The sequence below is a fragment of the Saimiri boliviensis genome, chromosome 6 (assembly GCF_048565385.1).
Source record: "Saimiri boliviensis isolate mSaiBol1 chromosome 6, mSaiBol1.pri, whole genome shotgun sequence".
Classification (NCBI taxonomy): domain Eukaryota; kingdom Metazoa; phylum Chordata; class Mammalia; order Primates; family Cebidae; genus Saimiri; species Saimiri boliviensis.
The window spans coordinates 70,511,618-70,526,535 of NC_133454.1; the positions used below are offsets into that span (position 1 = coordinate 70,511,618).

Sequence of the window (14,918 nt, forward strand, 5' to 3'; positions counted from 1 at the left end):
TTACAGTTGTATTTCTCAGACCTGCATGATGATTAATATCACCAGGGATGTTTGTCAAAAATACCTGGCCTTACCAAAGACCCACTTAGAATGACCACAGAGTGGGGTGGGAAGGTGACCAAGGAATCTGTACCTTTAACAAGTTCCCTAGATGATTTTGAGCCCCAACTAGGTTTAATTAGGACTAGATTATCCCACATGTACCTCCTGGCTAGAACACACAAAGCTCCCGTCATACTTCTTAACCCCAAGGCTGAGTTGCGTACATTCTCCTTCAATCTCCACAGCATCCGAAAATGCTTCATAAAAATACAAATGAGCTGGGTGCAGTGGCTCAAGCCTGTAATCCCAGTACTTTGGGAGGCTGAGATGGAAGGATCATTTGAGGTCAGGAGTTCAAGACCACCCTGAGCAACATAGTGAGGCCCTGTCTCTACAAATAAATTAAAAAGTTAGCCAGGCGTGATGGTGCACACCTGTAGTCTCAGCTACTCAGGAGGCTGAGGTGGGAAGATTGCTTGAGCCCAGGCATCCAAGGCTGCAGGGAGCTAGGACTGTGCCACTGCGTGAAGGGCAGAGTGAGACTCTGTCTCAAAACGAAAACAAGAAAAACCAAGTGCTCCTTGATATGACAATCCCACATGCAGAGCTGCTTCCTCCCAGGTGGGGACCAGAGAACACAGTTGGCACTTAGCAAATGTACCTGTGAAGCCAGGGAGGGGTTTGGCTTTGCACCGATTAGACTTGATTGTCTCCTTACTTATTATCTCCCCTGCCTCCGTGTCAGGCTGGTGAGAGCTCACACCTGCCCCTCTCCAACTCCTCCGCTTTTCTCATATCAGTCTGTGCCTGCAGCTGGCATGATCTGCCCACCCTGTGAAATCCCCCATGGAGAAGGGAGTTTCGAGGTGGCAGGCTGGTCCACAGAAATGTCACATCTGCCTGTGGAGAGGCCCTGTCTGCCAGGACAATGTCAACAGCTTCAGAAAACACACCTCCTTGCAGGGAGCTGAGGTGTGTCTGGGAAATCTAGGGAACTCCTGACTCCCAGGGCTTTTCTTTCAGGGGAGGATGGGGTTGCAGCCAGAGCCCACACTCTGGACCCAGCCTTCCAGAAGGAAAGCGGGAAGGGCAGGGCTGTCCCTAGTGGCTGCTGTCCAGAGCCAACCAGACCTGTTCTGGCTGGAGGCGGGAGAACAAGAAGCAGCGTCTGCCTGTCCATTCAGCCACACACATGCCACCTGAGGCTCCCAGGATTGGCAGAAAGTCTGCAGGTGAGAATGGCAGGAGGCAGGAGGCACATCTGGAGCTGCTTGGTGTGACAAGCTGGGAGCTGGAACGCCTCTGTGACATGCTCTAACAGGCATACCCTCTGGCTCTCCAAGGGCTCCAGAGCCTCAGAAACCCCAACACCCCTCCCTCCCGGCCACCTTCAGACCAAGCGTGAGTTCCACTCCTTGGCCCACTCTGACCACTGCCTGGACCAGAGACCAGATGGTGCCCCTGGCAGTTTCCTAGACTCTGAGCTGGTCAGAACTAGAAGGGTTCTTAGAGGTCACAGTAAATGTCCCACCTGAGAGAGGCCCAGGGTAATACAGAGTCCCCAAGGCCTGCTCCAAAGTTCTCTCCAGGGTGCACTGTCCTCTCTGCTTAACTCAAGTCTTGTTTCTCACTAAAGATGGGGGCTCCCTACAGGTCAAGAGAGTACGCTCTTCCACCTGCCCACAGGATGTATGAGCAGAGGGCTGAGGGCCTGGGAGAGGTGGGGTATGGAACAGGGCCAAGACTCCTAGTAATAGTAGTGATGGCAACCACGGCTCCTTATCCGATGGCACTTTATAGTTTCTCTCCACCATCTCACTGGACTCTGATTGCAGCTTTGGGGAACAGACAGGACAGAGATTATCTCACAGATGAGAAAGCTGAGGTTCAGAGAGGCTAAGAGGCTTGCCCAAGGTCCGTGGTGCTGCTAGGATTTGAACCAAGGTCCCTAGACTCGGTGTCTCCCATGAGAGTGGCAGTTAGCTAGTGTCTAGCAAACGTGTGCTCTTGAGACTCACCTTCCGGCATCCGGTTAATGTCCACATAAAGGCGCAGCATGAGGCTGCCCAGCCCAAAGGCCAGGCCTGGCCCCATCATGGTCACTGCAAACAGGATCCCTACAACACAAAGCTGGGGTTAGGACCCTCGGGCCCTGGCTTCCCTCCACAAACCAGTGCCTGCCCAGTCTCTGATGGGCGAGAACCCTCTGTCTCCCCTGGTCAGGCATGGGGAACTCTCTGGGGCTTCCCTGGACCTTTACTGGCCAGATGGGGAAGGGGGCAGGGACTCCATCTCCAGCCCCAACCCTGGGTCTCTCTTCCTCCTAGCTGAGCCTGGACTGACCCTCAGAGGCCAAGGGATGGGACCAGTCCTCACCGAGGTAGAGGGGCGAGTTGCTGTTGTGGGCAAAGTCATCGATGTAGGAGATGCCGAAGGGCTGGATGGGCACCCCGCCCACACCCAGCAGGGTCTGTGCCACGAACATGATCCCCACCAAACCCAGATGCTGGGCTTCCGTGGAGCTCGAGCAGTTGCCGTTGGTGGGAGCTGGGGCTGGGGCCGAGGCTGTGGGCAGGCACAGGGAAGCCTCGAAGTCCTGTGGTGTATTCTCTGAGAGATGACAATGACAAATATTACGACAGCTAAGACTTCAATAGTGCTTACCCAGGGAAGGTACTATTCTAAGCGCTGCGTATAGAAATCATTCGAGACCTACAACAAACCTCAGGGGTGAGTGCTCTCATTATGCTTGTTTTGCAGGTGAGGAAATTGATACTCAGACAGCAACTAGCAAGGGGCCAGGGCCAGGACTGGAATCCAGGAGGTCTGGCTTCAGAGTCTATGCTCTTAAACTGCCCTCCACCACCTTTCTGAGCAGAGGCATTTGCAAGTGCCACAGCAATGATGGCCCCTGGGTGGGGCGGGGTGGTCAAAGGAGGTGAAGTTTGAACGGAGTCTGGAAAAATAAACACAATTTTCCAGAAAGAGAGGGAGGGGAGGGGTGTTCCAGGGAGAGGTCACAGTACAGGGCAAAACCCAGGGACTTGAAAGGGCACCGTGCTGGGAGAATCAGAAGCTCAGAATGGCTAGACCATAAAGTGTGAGGGCAAGGCCAGGGCTGAAGACAGGGTGGGGCAGGATGGGGCAGCTGGGGCTGGATGGTGGAGGGCTCTGGGGCCCTTAGCATTCACTTTGGTGAGGGTTCCGTGTCAGCTTGGGACACAGATGTGGAGTACAGAAAAGAATTTCTTAATTTAGCACCCTACGTTTGTTCCTGGAGCTCACCAATATTTGGTGAGCAAACTTGAGGAGACCCTCACACTACTATTATCCCAAATGTGGCTGTAGAAGCAACCTTCTCTCTGCAGCCCTCCATTTATAGAGCTGGGATTCTGAGCTGTGTCAACTCAGTCCAGAGAGCCACTCCCTTGGGCTGCAAAGAGCCATGTGAACCCAGGTCAAGAACCTGAAAGAAGCCTTCCATGGAGGCTGCCTGGGACTTGCTGTGTGACTTTGACAGAGGCCCTTACACACTCTGGGTCTTGGTTTCTTTCATCTTTCAAATGAAAGAAAGAACAAAGTTCTCCAGATAAAGAATTCAGAAGCAGAATCAGTAATTCAGCAGTTCAGAGCAGCAGCGAAGGCAGGGCGACCTGGGTGTGTCCTTGGAGCAGTTCCTCCGCTCTGTGAGCCTTGGTTTCCTCCCTCGTGAGGAAGTAATGATAACCCCTGCCTCCTGAGACCGTGAACATTAAGAGTGATGGGTGGTGAGTGTGCCCGGGCATGGGGCCTACTAGAAGTTAGATGTAACAATTATTACAGAGGTCGTGTCTGCCTTCCCCATCCCTGTGTCCCCAGTGCCCACAGAGGGCCTGGCACAGAACACAGCGTCATCAATATTGGATAAAGAATGAGAGAATGGAATAGCCTTGCGCATCAGATCAGGAGGGGGACTTGGAGGTCCCCAGGTCTCTCCCACTCTTTGGGCTGATGTAAAGATGGGGGCTCAGAGAGGAGAAGGGCTTTGCTTGAAGATTGAGGGGCGCCTATTGCAGAGGGGGGTTGTATGGTAGTGAGGATGAAGAACATCTGTGACCCTGCACAGGAAAAGCTCTGTAAAGTGAAAATTCTGTACAAAGAAATGTCAGGAAGTATTAGTTTTTGGTATTCCAAGGAGTTCTCTTGACAGATCTCCACGCAGGCCTGGAGAACCGCTCTGTGTTCTTCATGCACGCGCTGGGCTTTCCCACTTCCCTGCCTCTGCACCATGCCCTCCCCTCCACCTGCAGCTCCCACCTCTCTCTAAGCTGTAGCTCAAGTGCCACCTCCTCCAGCCCCTCCAGCTGCCAGGGTCCTTCCCCTGTTCAGGGCTCTAATGGCCCCCTCCGGCCCCCTCCCAAGGTGCTGGGCGCTCTACCTTGTAGCAGAGTTGCCCGTGCTCACTGCACCCCACTGGGTCATGTCTGCTTCATCTTCCCTCGCCTCTCCCTGGCCTCTGGTCTGGTATGGAGTGGGACTTCAGGGGTATGAGCTGGTGGGAGGGTGAGGGAGGAAGGCTGCTCTCTGACAGTCCTGGGAAGCCTTCTTCCACGCCAGGCCGGGGTGTGGGCTCCTCCCACCCCTGTGCTTCCCTCCTCACACAACTGAAACACTGTCCCCTCTTGCAGACTGGAAGCTCCCTAGAATACAAAGGACTGATTTCCCCCGAGAGGCTCAGGCACGAAGTAGGCAGCATTAAGAGTTTGTTGGGTATCCCACTGAATGGATAAATAGAGAAACGGATGAGTGGGTGGATGGATCGATGGGTGGATAGATGACGGATGAATGGATGGATGGGTGGGTGAGTAGGTAGGAGAGGGAAGGAATAGAGAGTGATCAGGTTGTTAGGGTCATTCTCTGAGGCAGGCATCCATTTGTCAAGTAGGCTCTCAACAAAATCCCACGGGGCTGAACACGGCTTCATCATTCCTGCCCAGAATTCTTTTAATTTTTAAATTTGTTAATTCACCCATTCATTCTTTCTTTTGCCAATGTCTTTTGTGAGGATTAAATGCCTGACCACACACTGAGTGCTTAGAGCAGTGTCTGGTGCATAGTAAGTAGTGTATGACACTATTATTATTACACAGGCAATTCCTGAGGGTCGACTGAATGCCAGGCCCTCAAAGTCGGCTGTGTTGTAAATTCACCCGCACCTAAAACCCACAGTGACATACAAGCAGGCCCTCACCGCTCTGTGCTGGGCCTACTTCCTACCCAACTCCCCAGGCCTGCCAGAGACCCACTGGGGCTGGGGCCTGGGGAGCCGGCTGGGGTTGGGGACCTGGGATGCTGGGGTGCATCCTGCCCGATGAGGGCGCCTGGGGGTGGGCCCCGGCACAGAGCAATGCAGAGGTTCATGTCCCACTCCTGCCCAGCCCCTGCTGCTCTTACCGGGGCTGGTGCTGTCGTAGCGGTACGGCTCCGAGATGAAGTGCGGGAGAGTCATGAGCAGGCCCGCCAGGGACACAAGGATGGCCCCACAGCCAATCAATCGGGGCCGGTGCACCCGGCTGCCAAAATAGCTCACAAACACAATCAAGGCTGTGTTCCCCACCTGCAAAGGGACGAGGTGACCCATTAAAGTGGAGCAGTGCCCAGGGCTGGGGGCCTGCACCATCCTCGTCTCCATCTCCAACCTCAGTATGCCCATCTGAATAATGGACTGAATAAAAATCACCTAGGTCCCTCCCCTAGGTCCTCCTTGGAAGGGCCACACCGCCCCCTTAAGGGAGAAAAATGAGGGCAGAGTGGAGAAAGCTAGGAGTTCAATTCTATTTGTGAACACAGATTGGACTCCATGTTAGAATATGGAGGATGGGCCATTGAACAAAGGAATTTCAAGTTTCAGTAATGTCATAAACGAGAAGAGCAAAGTCTAAAGCCAGATCAAGGCCTGGATTTTTTTATTTTTTAGACGGAGTTGTGCTCTTGTTTCCCAGGCGGGAGTGCAATGGCGTGATCTCAGCTCACTGCAACCTCCGCCTCCCAAGTTCGAGCAATTCTCCTGCCTCAGCCTCCCAAGTAGCTGAGATTACAGAAGTGCACCACCTGCTTGGCTAATTTTTGCATTTTTAGTAGAGACGGGATTTCATCATATTGGCCAGGCTGGTCTGGAACTCCTGACCTCATGTGATCCACCCACCTCAGCCTCCCAAAGTGCTGGGATTAGAGGTGTGAGCCACCACGCCCGGCCTAAGGCTTGATATTTTGGCCTTAGGAACACAATCTTGGGATGTGAGCTCTGGAGGGGACTTCAGAGCTGGCAGGTCAGGGGCAGTCTCTGACACCATGAGCAGGGGGTGCATTGGCTCTGCTGCTTATTGGTTGGTGACCATGGTGAGCCCCAGACACTCCTCGCTGGGGAATGGGACAGTATCAGCGGGGGAGCCCAGGAATGGCTGACCCTGGAAAGGGCAGCCACACTCCACAGTGGCCGTATCCATAGATAGGCCCCTGAGGCCCAGAGACAGGGAGTGACTTGCCCAAGGTCCCAGAGCAAGGTCAGGTCAGGACTTTGCCCTCCCACCTCAGAGTGGGGAGCTGAGGAGGATGTGGGGACATTGCAGCTGGATGGCCTTGGATTGTGCGGAATGTAACACATTACCCAGCAGAGAGGATTTCATGAGAATCTGCCCAGGGAAGAACAATGACTTTCTTTTTTTTTTTTTTTTTTTTTTTTTTTTTCCGAGATGGAGTTTCGCTCTTGTTACCCAGGCTGGAGTGCAATGGCGCGATCTCGGCTCACCGCAACCTCTGCCCCCTGGGTTCAGGCAATTCTCCTGCCTCAGCCTCCTGAGTAGCTGGGATTACAGGCACGCGCCACCATGCCCAGCTAACTTTTGTATTTTTAGTAGAGACGGGGTTTCACCATGTTGACCAGGATGGTCTCGATCTCTTGACCTCGTGATCCGCCCGCCTCAGCCTCCCAAAGTGCTGGGATTACAGGCTTGAGCCACCGCGCCCGGCAGAACAATGACTTTCTTCAGGGTAAAAACATCTGGTAGGGGAGGACTGAAGGGCTGGGGCACAGCTGGACTCTGATCTCCAAATCCACCCAAAGCAGTTCATCTGCTCCTCCCTGCTTGTCTGCGGGCCCCACAGGCCTGTGAAGGACAGACACTCTGTGCCATGGTATCCCTCCCCACACCGCCCCAAGGCCCAGAGGTTCTGCTCTTGATGCTATTTAAGTCTCTCTCCCTACTGTTGAAGTGGCTGTCTTTGATTCCTTCCTGGGACAGGCAATAGCTGGATGCCTGAAAAGGCAAAGGATGCAAAGGGAGAGCAGGTAGATATGGGGACCCTGGCTAGCTCTGAAATATCCAGGACCTGATCCAGTAGAGATTCCCAAGGGGAGACGGCCAGGTCCAGGTCCTAGAAGACAGCTGCAAGCGCTCGTGGGTTTCAGGCAAGCGTTGAGACAGGGGTTGCTTGAGGACACTGGGAGGGGAAGGCCTTAAGGTGGGTAGCGGGAGGGGAGGCTGGTGGAAGGTGCGGGGCAAGGCTCCCTCACTGTCTACTCCTGTGGCTGGGCGGGGCCTGTACCTCGTTGAAGGAAGCCAGCAGCCCAGACGTCTGGCTGGAGAGGCCGAAGCGCTTCTCCACTGTGGAAATGGAACTCTTGAGGTATCCAGAGATCATGAGCTGTGCCAGCTGCAGCACGCTGTGGCACAGGACGAACAGCTGTGGGGGGACCCAGAGGCAGGCAGAGGAGGGCGGGGCAGGGGGAGGCAAAGAAGAGGAGGAAGGCAGAGAGCAGCAAGGAATAGAGATGGGGAAACAGAGTCACGGAAAGAGGCAGAGGGTGGGAGAGTGACCAATGGGAGAAGAGAAACAGACAGACCGAAGGAGACAGAGAGAGGAGGAGATAGAGAGAAAGGGAAGAAAGGCCAGAGGAGGTGGGGGCAGAGAGAGGTGGTTACTGATGTAGCTCACAGCTTGTCACACAGGACTACAAACTAGAAAAGCTGTCCTGGGTACCCTCTGGGGGCCTGGGGAATACTGAAGAGCCACCAGATCAATAGTAGGATCTTCCTGTGGCCAGGAATGGTGGGAGCCCCTCTGACTCTCAGCCCCCCTGGCTGGGCTCGACTTTCTTCCCTGTTGCACCATCCTGCCCCTTCTCAGGGAAGCTATCCCACATTCACCCAGATCCTTCTCCAGCCCACCCCACTAGTCCTCTCCCAGAGTGGCACTGTGAGGCCACCTGCACACATCGAACCCCACCCCAAACATCCCAGCCGGCCTGGAGTCTTCTCCTTTAAACTCTAAGAGAATTCCTAAGGGAAGAAAAACCTTCAAAGGATTAAAAAAATAGAGTATTTATGCCAGAGCTTAATCTACTCACTCTGTTCTGAATCTCAGTTTCCTCATCTGTACAATGAGGATGACAGCCCCCGAGTTCCCAGGGATATTGTGAGAACTAAATAAGATCAGGTGTGAGTGGAACCTGACCCAGGGCCTGGTACCCAGTGAGGTCCAGTGGATGTTGGATGTTCACAGCTGCCCTTGGTGGAGCCAGGACTGCCAGTATTCACATAGGATTAGGATCCCCAGGGCACTTCTCTCTGGAAAAGTGAGAAACAAGGGGCCTCATCCTGCACTCCAACAAGAGCACCCCCTTTCCTCTTTGGGAGGAGAGAACATGAACTGGCCACCTTCCATGTGCCCAGCAACCCAGCTGAGGGCTTTCATTCCTTTGATTCTCACAACCACCCATTCTGTAGATGAGGAAACTGAGGCTCAGAGAAAGGCTTGCTTGGCATTACACAGCCAGTACTTGGCGGAATCTGCTCTTCTGGACTCGGAGGCCCCCACCAGGCCCTGAGAGGTACCTTGATGCTGTGGAACACACTTGGCCGCACGTCCTGAGGGTCTGGGCTGGCTTTGCCTCCAGGTGCGTTTTCTGTGCCCATGGTGGCCTTGGTTTCCTTGTCTGGTACCTGGGGTCCCTCACTCGCTGGCCCTGAGGGACAGAAAACCAGGAAAGGAGAATAGATAGAATCTCAGAGAATGGCCCTAACCTGATCAGATAGCCCTAGACTTCAGAACCAAGATCTTTCAGGAGGAATGGGCCTTAGTGGTTGATGAGAATTGGAGGATCAAATCACCTTCAGCCTTCCTCATTCTGAGGTCACAGCACTGGAAGGGACTTTCCTAAAAGGGTGTGTGTCCTTGTGCTTTTACTGGCCCGATACCTACTGGGACCACCTATTTCACACTTCACTCTGCTCCCAGCAAAACTTCCCTTTTAGAGAGAAGCTGCTGACCTCTTCACACAACAAACCTGCAGGCAATGGCCCCTGCAGTAGGGTGAGCCATGCAGACGCTCAGTCTGCCTTGGGTTATGAGACAGCCCACGCTCTTGGAGGCTGAGTCTGTCTGGCTCAGTCTAGGATCAGAAATCTGGGGCCAGGTGCAGGGTCAACCTAGGTCCATAGTCAGGGAATAAAGGATTTTCCAGGGTATATTGGAGTAGATTCCAACCCTTTCACAGGGAATCCCTGTGCATGTCATCACAGAGCTAACCAGCCCAATCCCGAAATCACACCATCAGACACGTTGCTGGTCAGGGCAGAAAGTGGCCTCCAAGCTCATCCCTTTTAACACTGGGTGATAACTGAAGAGGCAGAGCGGTCTTGGACCCTTGGCCTCCTTCACGCATGTTGGCTTTCCTCACGTGGTAACTATGGTAACTGTCAGTATCCCACTCACTGCAATGAGAGGAAAGCTGAGCCCCTTCAGAGGCACCTCCCAGGGTCTCCTGAGCTCACTCTCAGTGGGGAGCCCGGAAGCCCAACCTTGAGACTCTACCCCTCCATTTAGTCTGAAACCACCTGCTCCTCCTGGCAGCCCAGGCCTCCTTGGCCTGCCTCCCCCCCTTGGCCTGCTCCACTTCCCGCCGGAAGCCTCATTGTTTCATGTCCCTCTCACCATCTGCAGGTTTTTCCTCTCACTCTGCATGCTCTTTCTGGAGCCTGAACATTGATTTCAGGGTCCCTCTGACTGGGGGGCTCTCACTATATGTCCAGGCCTGAAAGACAAACTCAGGGATGGGCTACAGACGCCCTGAACCACCACAGGTGACATTTTTGTGCTCCTCTTACAAGGTACCTGGGAGCCTGAAGATTTTTTAAATTGAGATGTAATTCATAGCCGTAAAATCCACCCTTTTAAAAGTGCACAATCCAGTGGGTTTTCGTACATTTACAAAGCTGTACAACTATCTCCGCTATCTAATTGCAGAATATTTTCATCCCTCCAATGCAAAGTCCCCTACCCATCTGCAGTCACCTCCATTCCTCCTTCTCCCCTGGTGAACTCTCATCTGCTTTTTGTCTCTATGGATTTGCCTATTCTGAACATTTCATATAAATGAAGTCACACAATATGTGGCCTTTTGTGACTGGCTTCTTTCAGTTAGCATGATGTTTGCAAGTTTCAGGTATTAAAAACATTCATGTACGAATTTCAATGTAGACATACATTTTCAGTTCTCTTGGGTGTACACCTAGGAGCAGAATTGCTGGGTCATACGTTCATATAAAATAATTCCATGTTTAACTACATGAGAAACTGCCAAGCCATTTTCCACAGTGGCAGCACCATCTTACACTCCCTCCAGCAATGTTCCAATTTCCCTCTGTCTTTGCTCATACTTTTATTGTCTGTCTTTTCGATTCTAGCTGTCTTCATAGGGTAGAGGTGGTATCTCGGTGTGGTTTTGGTCTGCATTTCCCTAACGACTAATGATGTTGAGCATCTTTCCATGTGCTTATTGGCCATTTGTATATCTTGCTTTGGAGAAATGTCCATAAAACAGGTGGAGGAATTTGGCTGAGGAAATGGAAGTGCGTGTGGCCGGGGAGGAGTCCCTCTGAGAGGCATAAACACTCAGAGGAAGCGGGGACCTATTGAAACAAAGCTGGCATCTGACAGGAGGAGATGGGAAACTGGCCTAAGGAAGGGGGTGTCATGGGACACTCTGTGGGAGTCACTTTAAAGGCAAAGAGGAAGTAAGGCGGTTCAAAGCAAAGGTTCCCAGAGGAGGCAGAGGGGACCATTTCTGAGCCTCAGCTCCCCTCATCAGCAACAATGGGTTACTTGCTGTCGTCTGGGCTCGTGCCACAGGCTTTCTGTGCATTGGCCCATGAACCCTCTCCACAGCTCTGTCCCTTTGGTGTCTTATTATCTCTGTGCTTCTGATAAGGATGCCCAGGCTCAGAGGAACTAGCTTTGCTGGTTAGCATTGGTCCCACGACTCAAGACCAGGTAGGTGTTAAAGTCAGCGTCACTCAGTGCTCCTCATACCAGTTTGACAAGGGGAAGAAGGACAGTGCCTTTCTCTGTCTTGGTCCAGCCAGACCTAGACCGGTCACTTCATAGGTATCAGTGCCAAGCCACCAAGGGGCCAAGCCAATCGAATGAAAGCGTGGGAGCTGAGGCTGGGAGCAGAAGTCCCTGACCTGGAGCCCCAGCTCTGGAGAAAACCCAAGGAAAGGATTGGGGAGAGGGGTGGAAGACCTGTGGGCCAGCTCAACACGTGAGGCCCCCAGCTCCAGGCCAGACCCTGGACCGTCCACTTCGCTTTCTGGATATACTGGGGGCATCGTCCTGTGCCCCAACCTGTCTAGCCCCAGTTCCAGCCCCCCACCCTCTCACCTGCCCACTCATGGAGCCTACTCACCTGCCTCAGGTGAGCTCCCACTCCAGCCTCACCTCTGGCTCTCCCTGAAGCTTCAATCTCAGCCTCTTCTGCTAAGGCTCAAAGCCTTTCTGGGATTACTTTAGCCTTTAGAGATATGACTGTTTATAGAGGGCAAGGTCCACAGCCTGAGCCTCTGGGTAGGGGAGGGAAGCACTGGCCACGTCCCTCCCGGCTCTGAGAGGAGCACGCGTCATGTACTGGGTGGTCAGTCGGTCACTGAATGGGGCTTGTCAGAAAGGCTGTCCATCCCCTCTAAACCCTTCCTATGTGCTGGGGCCTCTGCTGATGGGTGACAGCAAACCCTCACCTCCTTGACTCAGGGCAGAACTCCCCTTGGAAGCAGGGTCACTTCCAAGGCCGTGTGTCCCCCTCATGTGGAAGGACACTGAGGCCCTGCCCTGCTTTCTGGGGCCTTTGTCAGGGGCCAGCCCTGACAGGAAGAGGGAAAAACCGTGGGGCTGAACCTGGGCTGGGCTGGCAGTGGCCTGTGGGAATGAGGGGACTGGGGGCAGGGAGCCAGGCCCTAGTTTAAAAAACCCAGTCCCAGGCCGGGCGTGGTGGCTCATGCCTATAATCCCAGCACTTTGGGAGACCAAGGCGGGTGGATTACGAGGTCAAGAGATCGAGACCATCCTGGTCAACAAGGTGAAACCCCATCTCTACTAAAAATACAAAAATTAGCTGGGCATGGTGGCGCGTGCCTGTAATCCCTGCTGCTCAGGAGGCTGAGGCAGGAGGATTGCTTGAACCCAGGAGGCAGAGGTTGCAGTGAGTCGAGGTCGTGCCATTGCACTCTAGCCTGGGTAACAAGAGCGAAACTCTGTCTCAAAAAAAAAAAAAAAAACCCAGTCCCTCTCTCCAAGGTGGACAGCTAGGTTTTGGGGTCCCAGGTAAGCCAGGTGGCTCCACGGCTAGGGACCCACGGCCCAAGCTGGCTGGCAGTGGGTCTGTGTGCCCACCTGTCAGTCGGTCACTTGGCTGGTCACTCATACAGGCATACCATGTCCACCTGCTGGTAAGCCAGCCAGCCAGCCACTATCTTTCAGGAGAACTGGCCGTTCAGGCTGTCAGTCAGCCACCTGCCTGCAGCTGCCTCATAAGACAGACAGACAAGTTCCTGAAAGTCTGTCAGCCAGAGACTCCCGCTTCAAGGCTGCCCTTCATGAGCAGAGTAAGCATTCTTCACAGCACCTGAGTCTGGGTGATGAGGAACAAAATTTCAGAGACCAGCCTGACTGTAAGGACCACCTTCCTTTTCCTGTTCTCTTCGAGAAAGGCCTAGGATTCTGCCTCTTTTGGCCACCTCCCGGCTGCAAAGGGCAGGTATTAGGGAAACAGGAGGCTAAGAACCGGCTTTCAGGCCTCAGACATGGGTTGGAATCCCATCTGTGCTACAAGCCCACTGTGTGAGCCTGGGCATATCCCTTGATCTTTCTGAGCCTCAGTTTCCCCATTTGTAAGGTGAAGATAACAGCATCTACTGATGGAATTCGGGACACACTACTCCTCAAATATGGCACCTTGGCCACATTTGAGAAAACAGTAGAAGCAGGTCCTAAAACCTAGGATAGTCATTCCACTCTGACCTTCTTCCGCCTTTCACCCTGAAGCAGGTCATAAGATACTCATTTAAGAGTTACTCTCTTTCTGCCAGGAGATAAGAAACAGCCGTAACTTTGAAGACTCAAGGACACAGAGAAGAGTCTGAACAAACAGGCCTTGCAAGCTTTCCCCAAGTTTATCACATTAGATCAAACACCCTGTGCAATACTTTTCGACAACTATATACTTCTTCATCAGACTTAGCGTAAAAAGTCACAAGTTTTGACATTTTAGGCTAGATGATTAAAAAATAATAAATCAGCCTGGGCAACATGGTGAAACCCCATCTCTACTACAAATGCAAAAAATTAGCCAGGTGTGGTGGTGCATGCCTGCAATCCCAGCTACTCGGGAGATTGAGGTGAGAGGATCACTTGAGCCCAGGAGGCAGAGGTTGCAGTGAGCCAAGATCCTGCCACTGCATTCCAGCTGGGGTGACAGAGTGAGACCCTGTCTCAAAAATTAATTAATTAATTAATTAATTTAATTTAAAGTGATAAAAACTAAAAAATGTAAGAATACATAGGTTTTCCTGTTTCTTTGGGCCTTTCTTTCTGAAGGCTCCCGTGTCATGTAAAACTTACATTAAATATATTTGGGCCAGGCCCGGTGGCTCATGCCTGTAATTCCAACACTTTGGGAGGCCAAGGCAGGAGAATTACCAAGCCCGAGAATTCCAGACCAGCCTGGGTGACATGGCAAGATCCCATCTCTACGTAAGAATAATAATAATTAAAATAAATTAAATTTTAAAAAGCCAAATAAATTTGTATGCTTTTCACCTTTTAAGCTGTCTTTTATTATAGGGACCTCAGCCACCAGCCTAGCAAAGAACAAAGACAAGAAATCTCTCTTCTTCTGTAAGACCTCAAAGAGGTAAGTCCTCTGGGACCGCTGGCCCAGTGCCTGGCGTAAAGGTGGCCCTGCCAAGGACCATTGCTTTCCCCTTTCCTGATAAATATTCAAGCACATCCATGGCAATTGGGCCCAGCTGGACCCATCCCCTCCGACACACACCTGGTCTTCCTCCAAGTAAACCCCTTCATCCTGACATTGCCATTTATCCATCCCTGGATCATCTCTCTCCCTGTCTTATTCAAACCCTAACCAACCACAGAGCCCAAGGAACTGGACCCCTTCTCTCCAAGCACACTCACTGGCTAGGAGGTGGGGATGCAGGCTTGAAGGCTCCAGCTGCAATGCAGGGGCTGTAATCTCCTTCCCAGTGCAGAAAGCATCTACTGAGGGTGAAAACCATCTCCCCCCACATTCAGCCTGAGCACTAAAAATCCCAAACTGTACCTTACTGTCTACATTCACATGATGGTGTTTACTATTTCACTGTCTTCATTAGCAATTTTTTTCCTCTTCCTGGACTGTCCGTCCAAAGCAAATGGTTTGATCGTGCTTTAGAGGAACTTCCTGAAAGATGGATCAGCCCTTCAAGGGAAGAGGCTGTGGCCCTCAGATTCTTTGACTTTCTCCCCACAAAATCCTCACCTTACTGTTTCCACCAATCCAAAACCAT

At 52.5% G+C, this 14,918-nt stretch overlaps 1 protein-coding gene across 9 annotated transcripts in view; it reads right to left on the minus strand.

Annotated features, from left to right (window-relative positions):
* Positions 1-14,918, minus strand: part of SLCO2B1 (solute carrier organic anion transporter family member 2B1) — a 109,752-nt gene that overhangs the window by 35,721 nt on the left and 59,113 nt on the right. For 8 of the 9 annotated variants that reach the window (XM_074400918.1, XM_074400919.1, XM_003923473.4 and 5 more), the window contains exons 2-6: positions 8,916-9,046; positions 7,627-7,764; positions 5,476-5,638; positions 2,419-2,652; positions 2,061-2,159 (exon numbers count right to left, since the gene is read on the minus strand). In XM_074400918.1, coding sequence (XP_074257019.1) covers positions 2,061-2,159; positions 2,419-2,652; positions 5,476-5,638; positions 7,627-7,764; positions 8,916-8,996 — 715 coding nt within the window. In that variant the 5' untranslated portion in view covers positions 8,997-9,046. Of the gene's footprint in view, positions 1-2,060; positions 2,160-2,418; positions 2,653-5,475; positions 5,639-7,626; positions 7,765-8,915; positions 9,047-11,767 lie in introns of all 9 variants that reach the window. The other variant, XM_010334323.3, reaches the window with a different exon arrangement.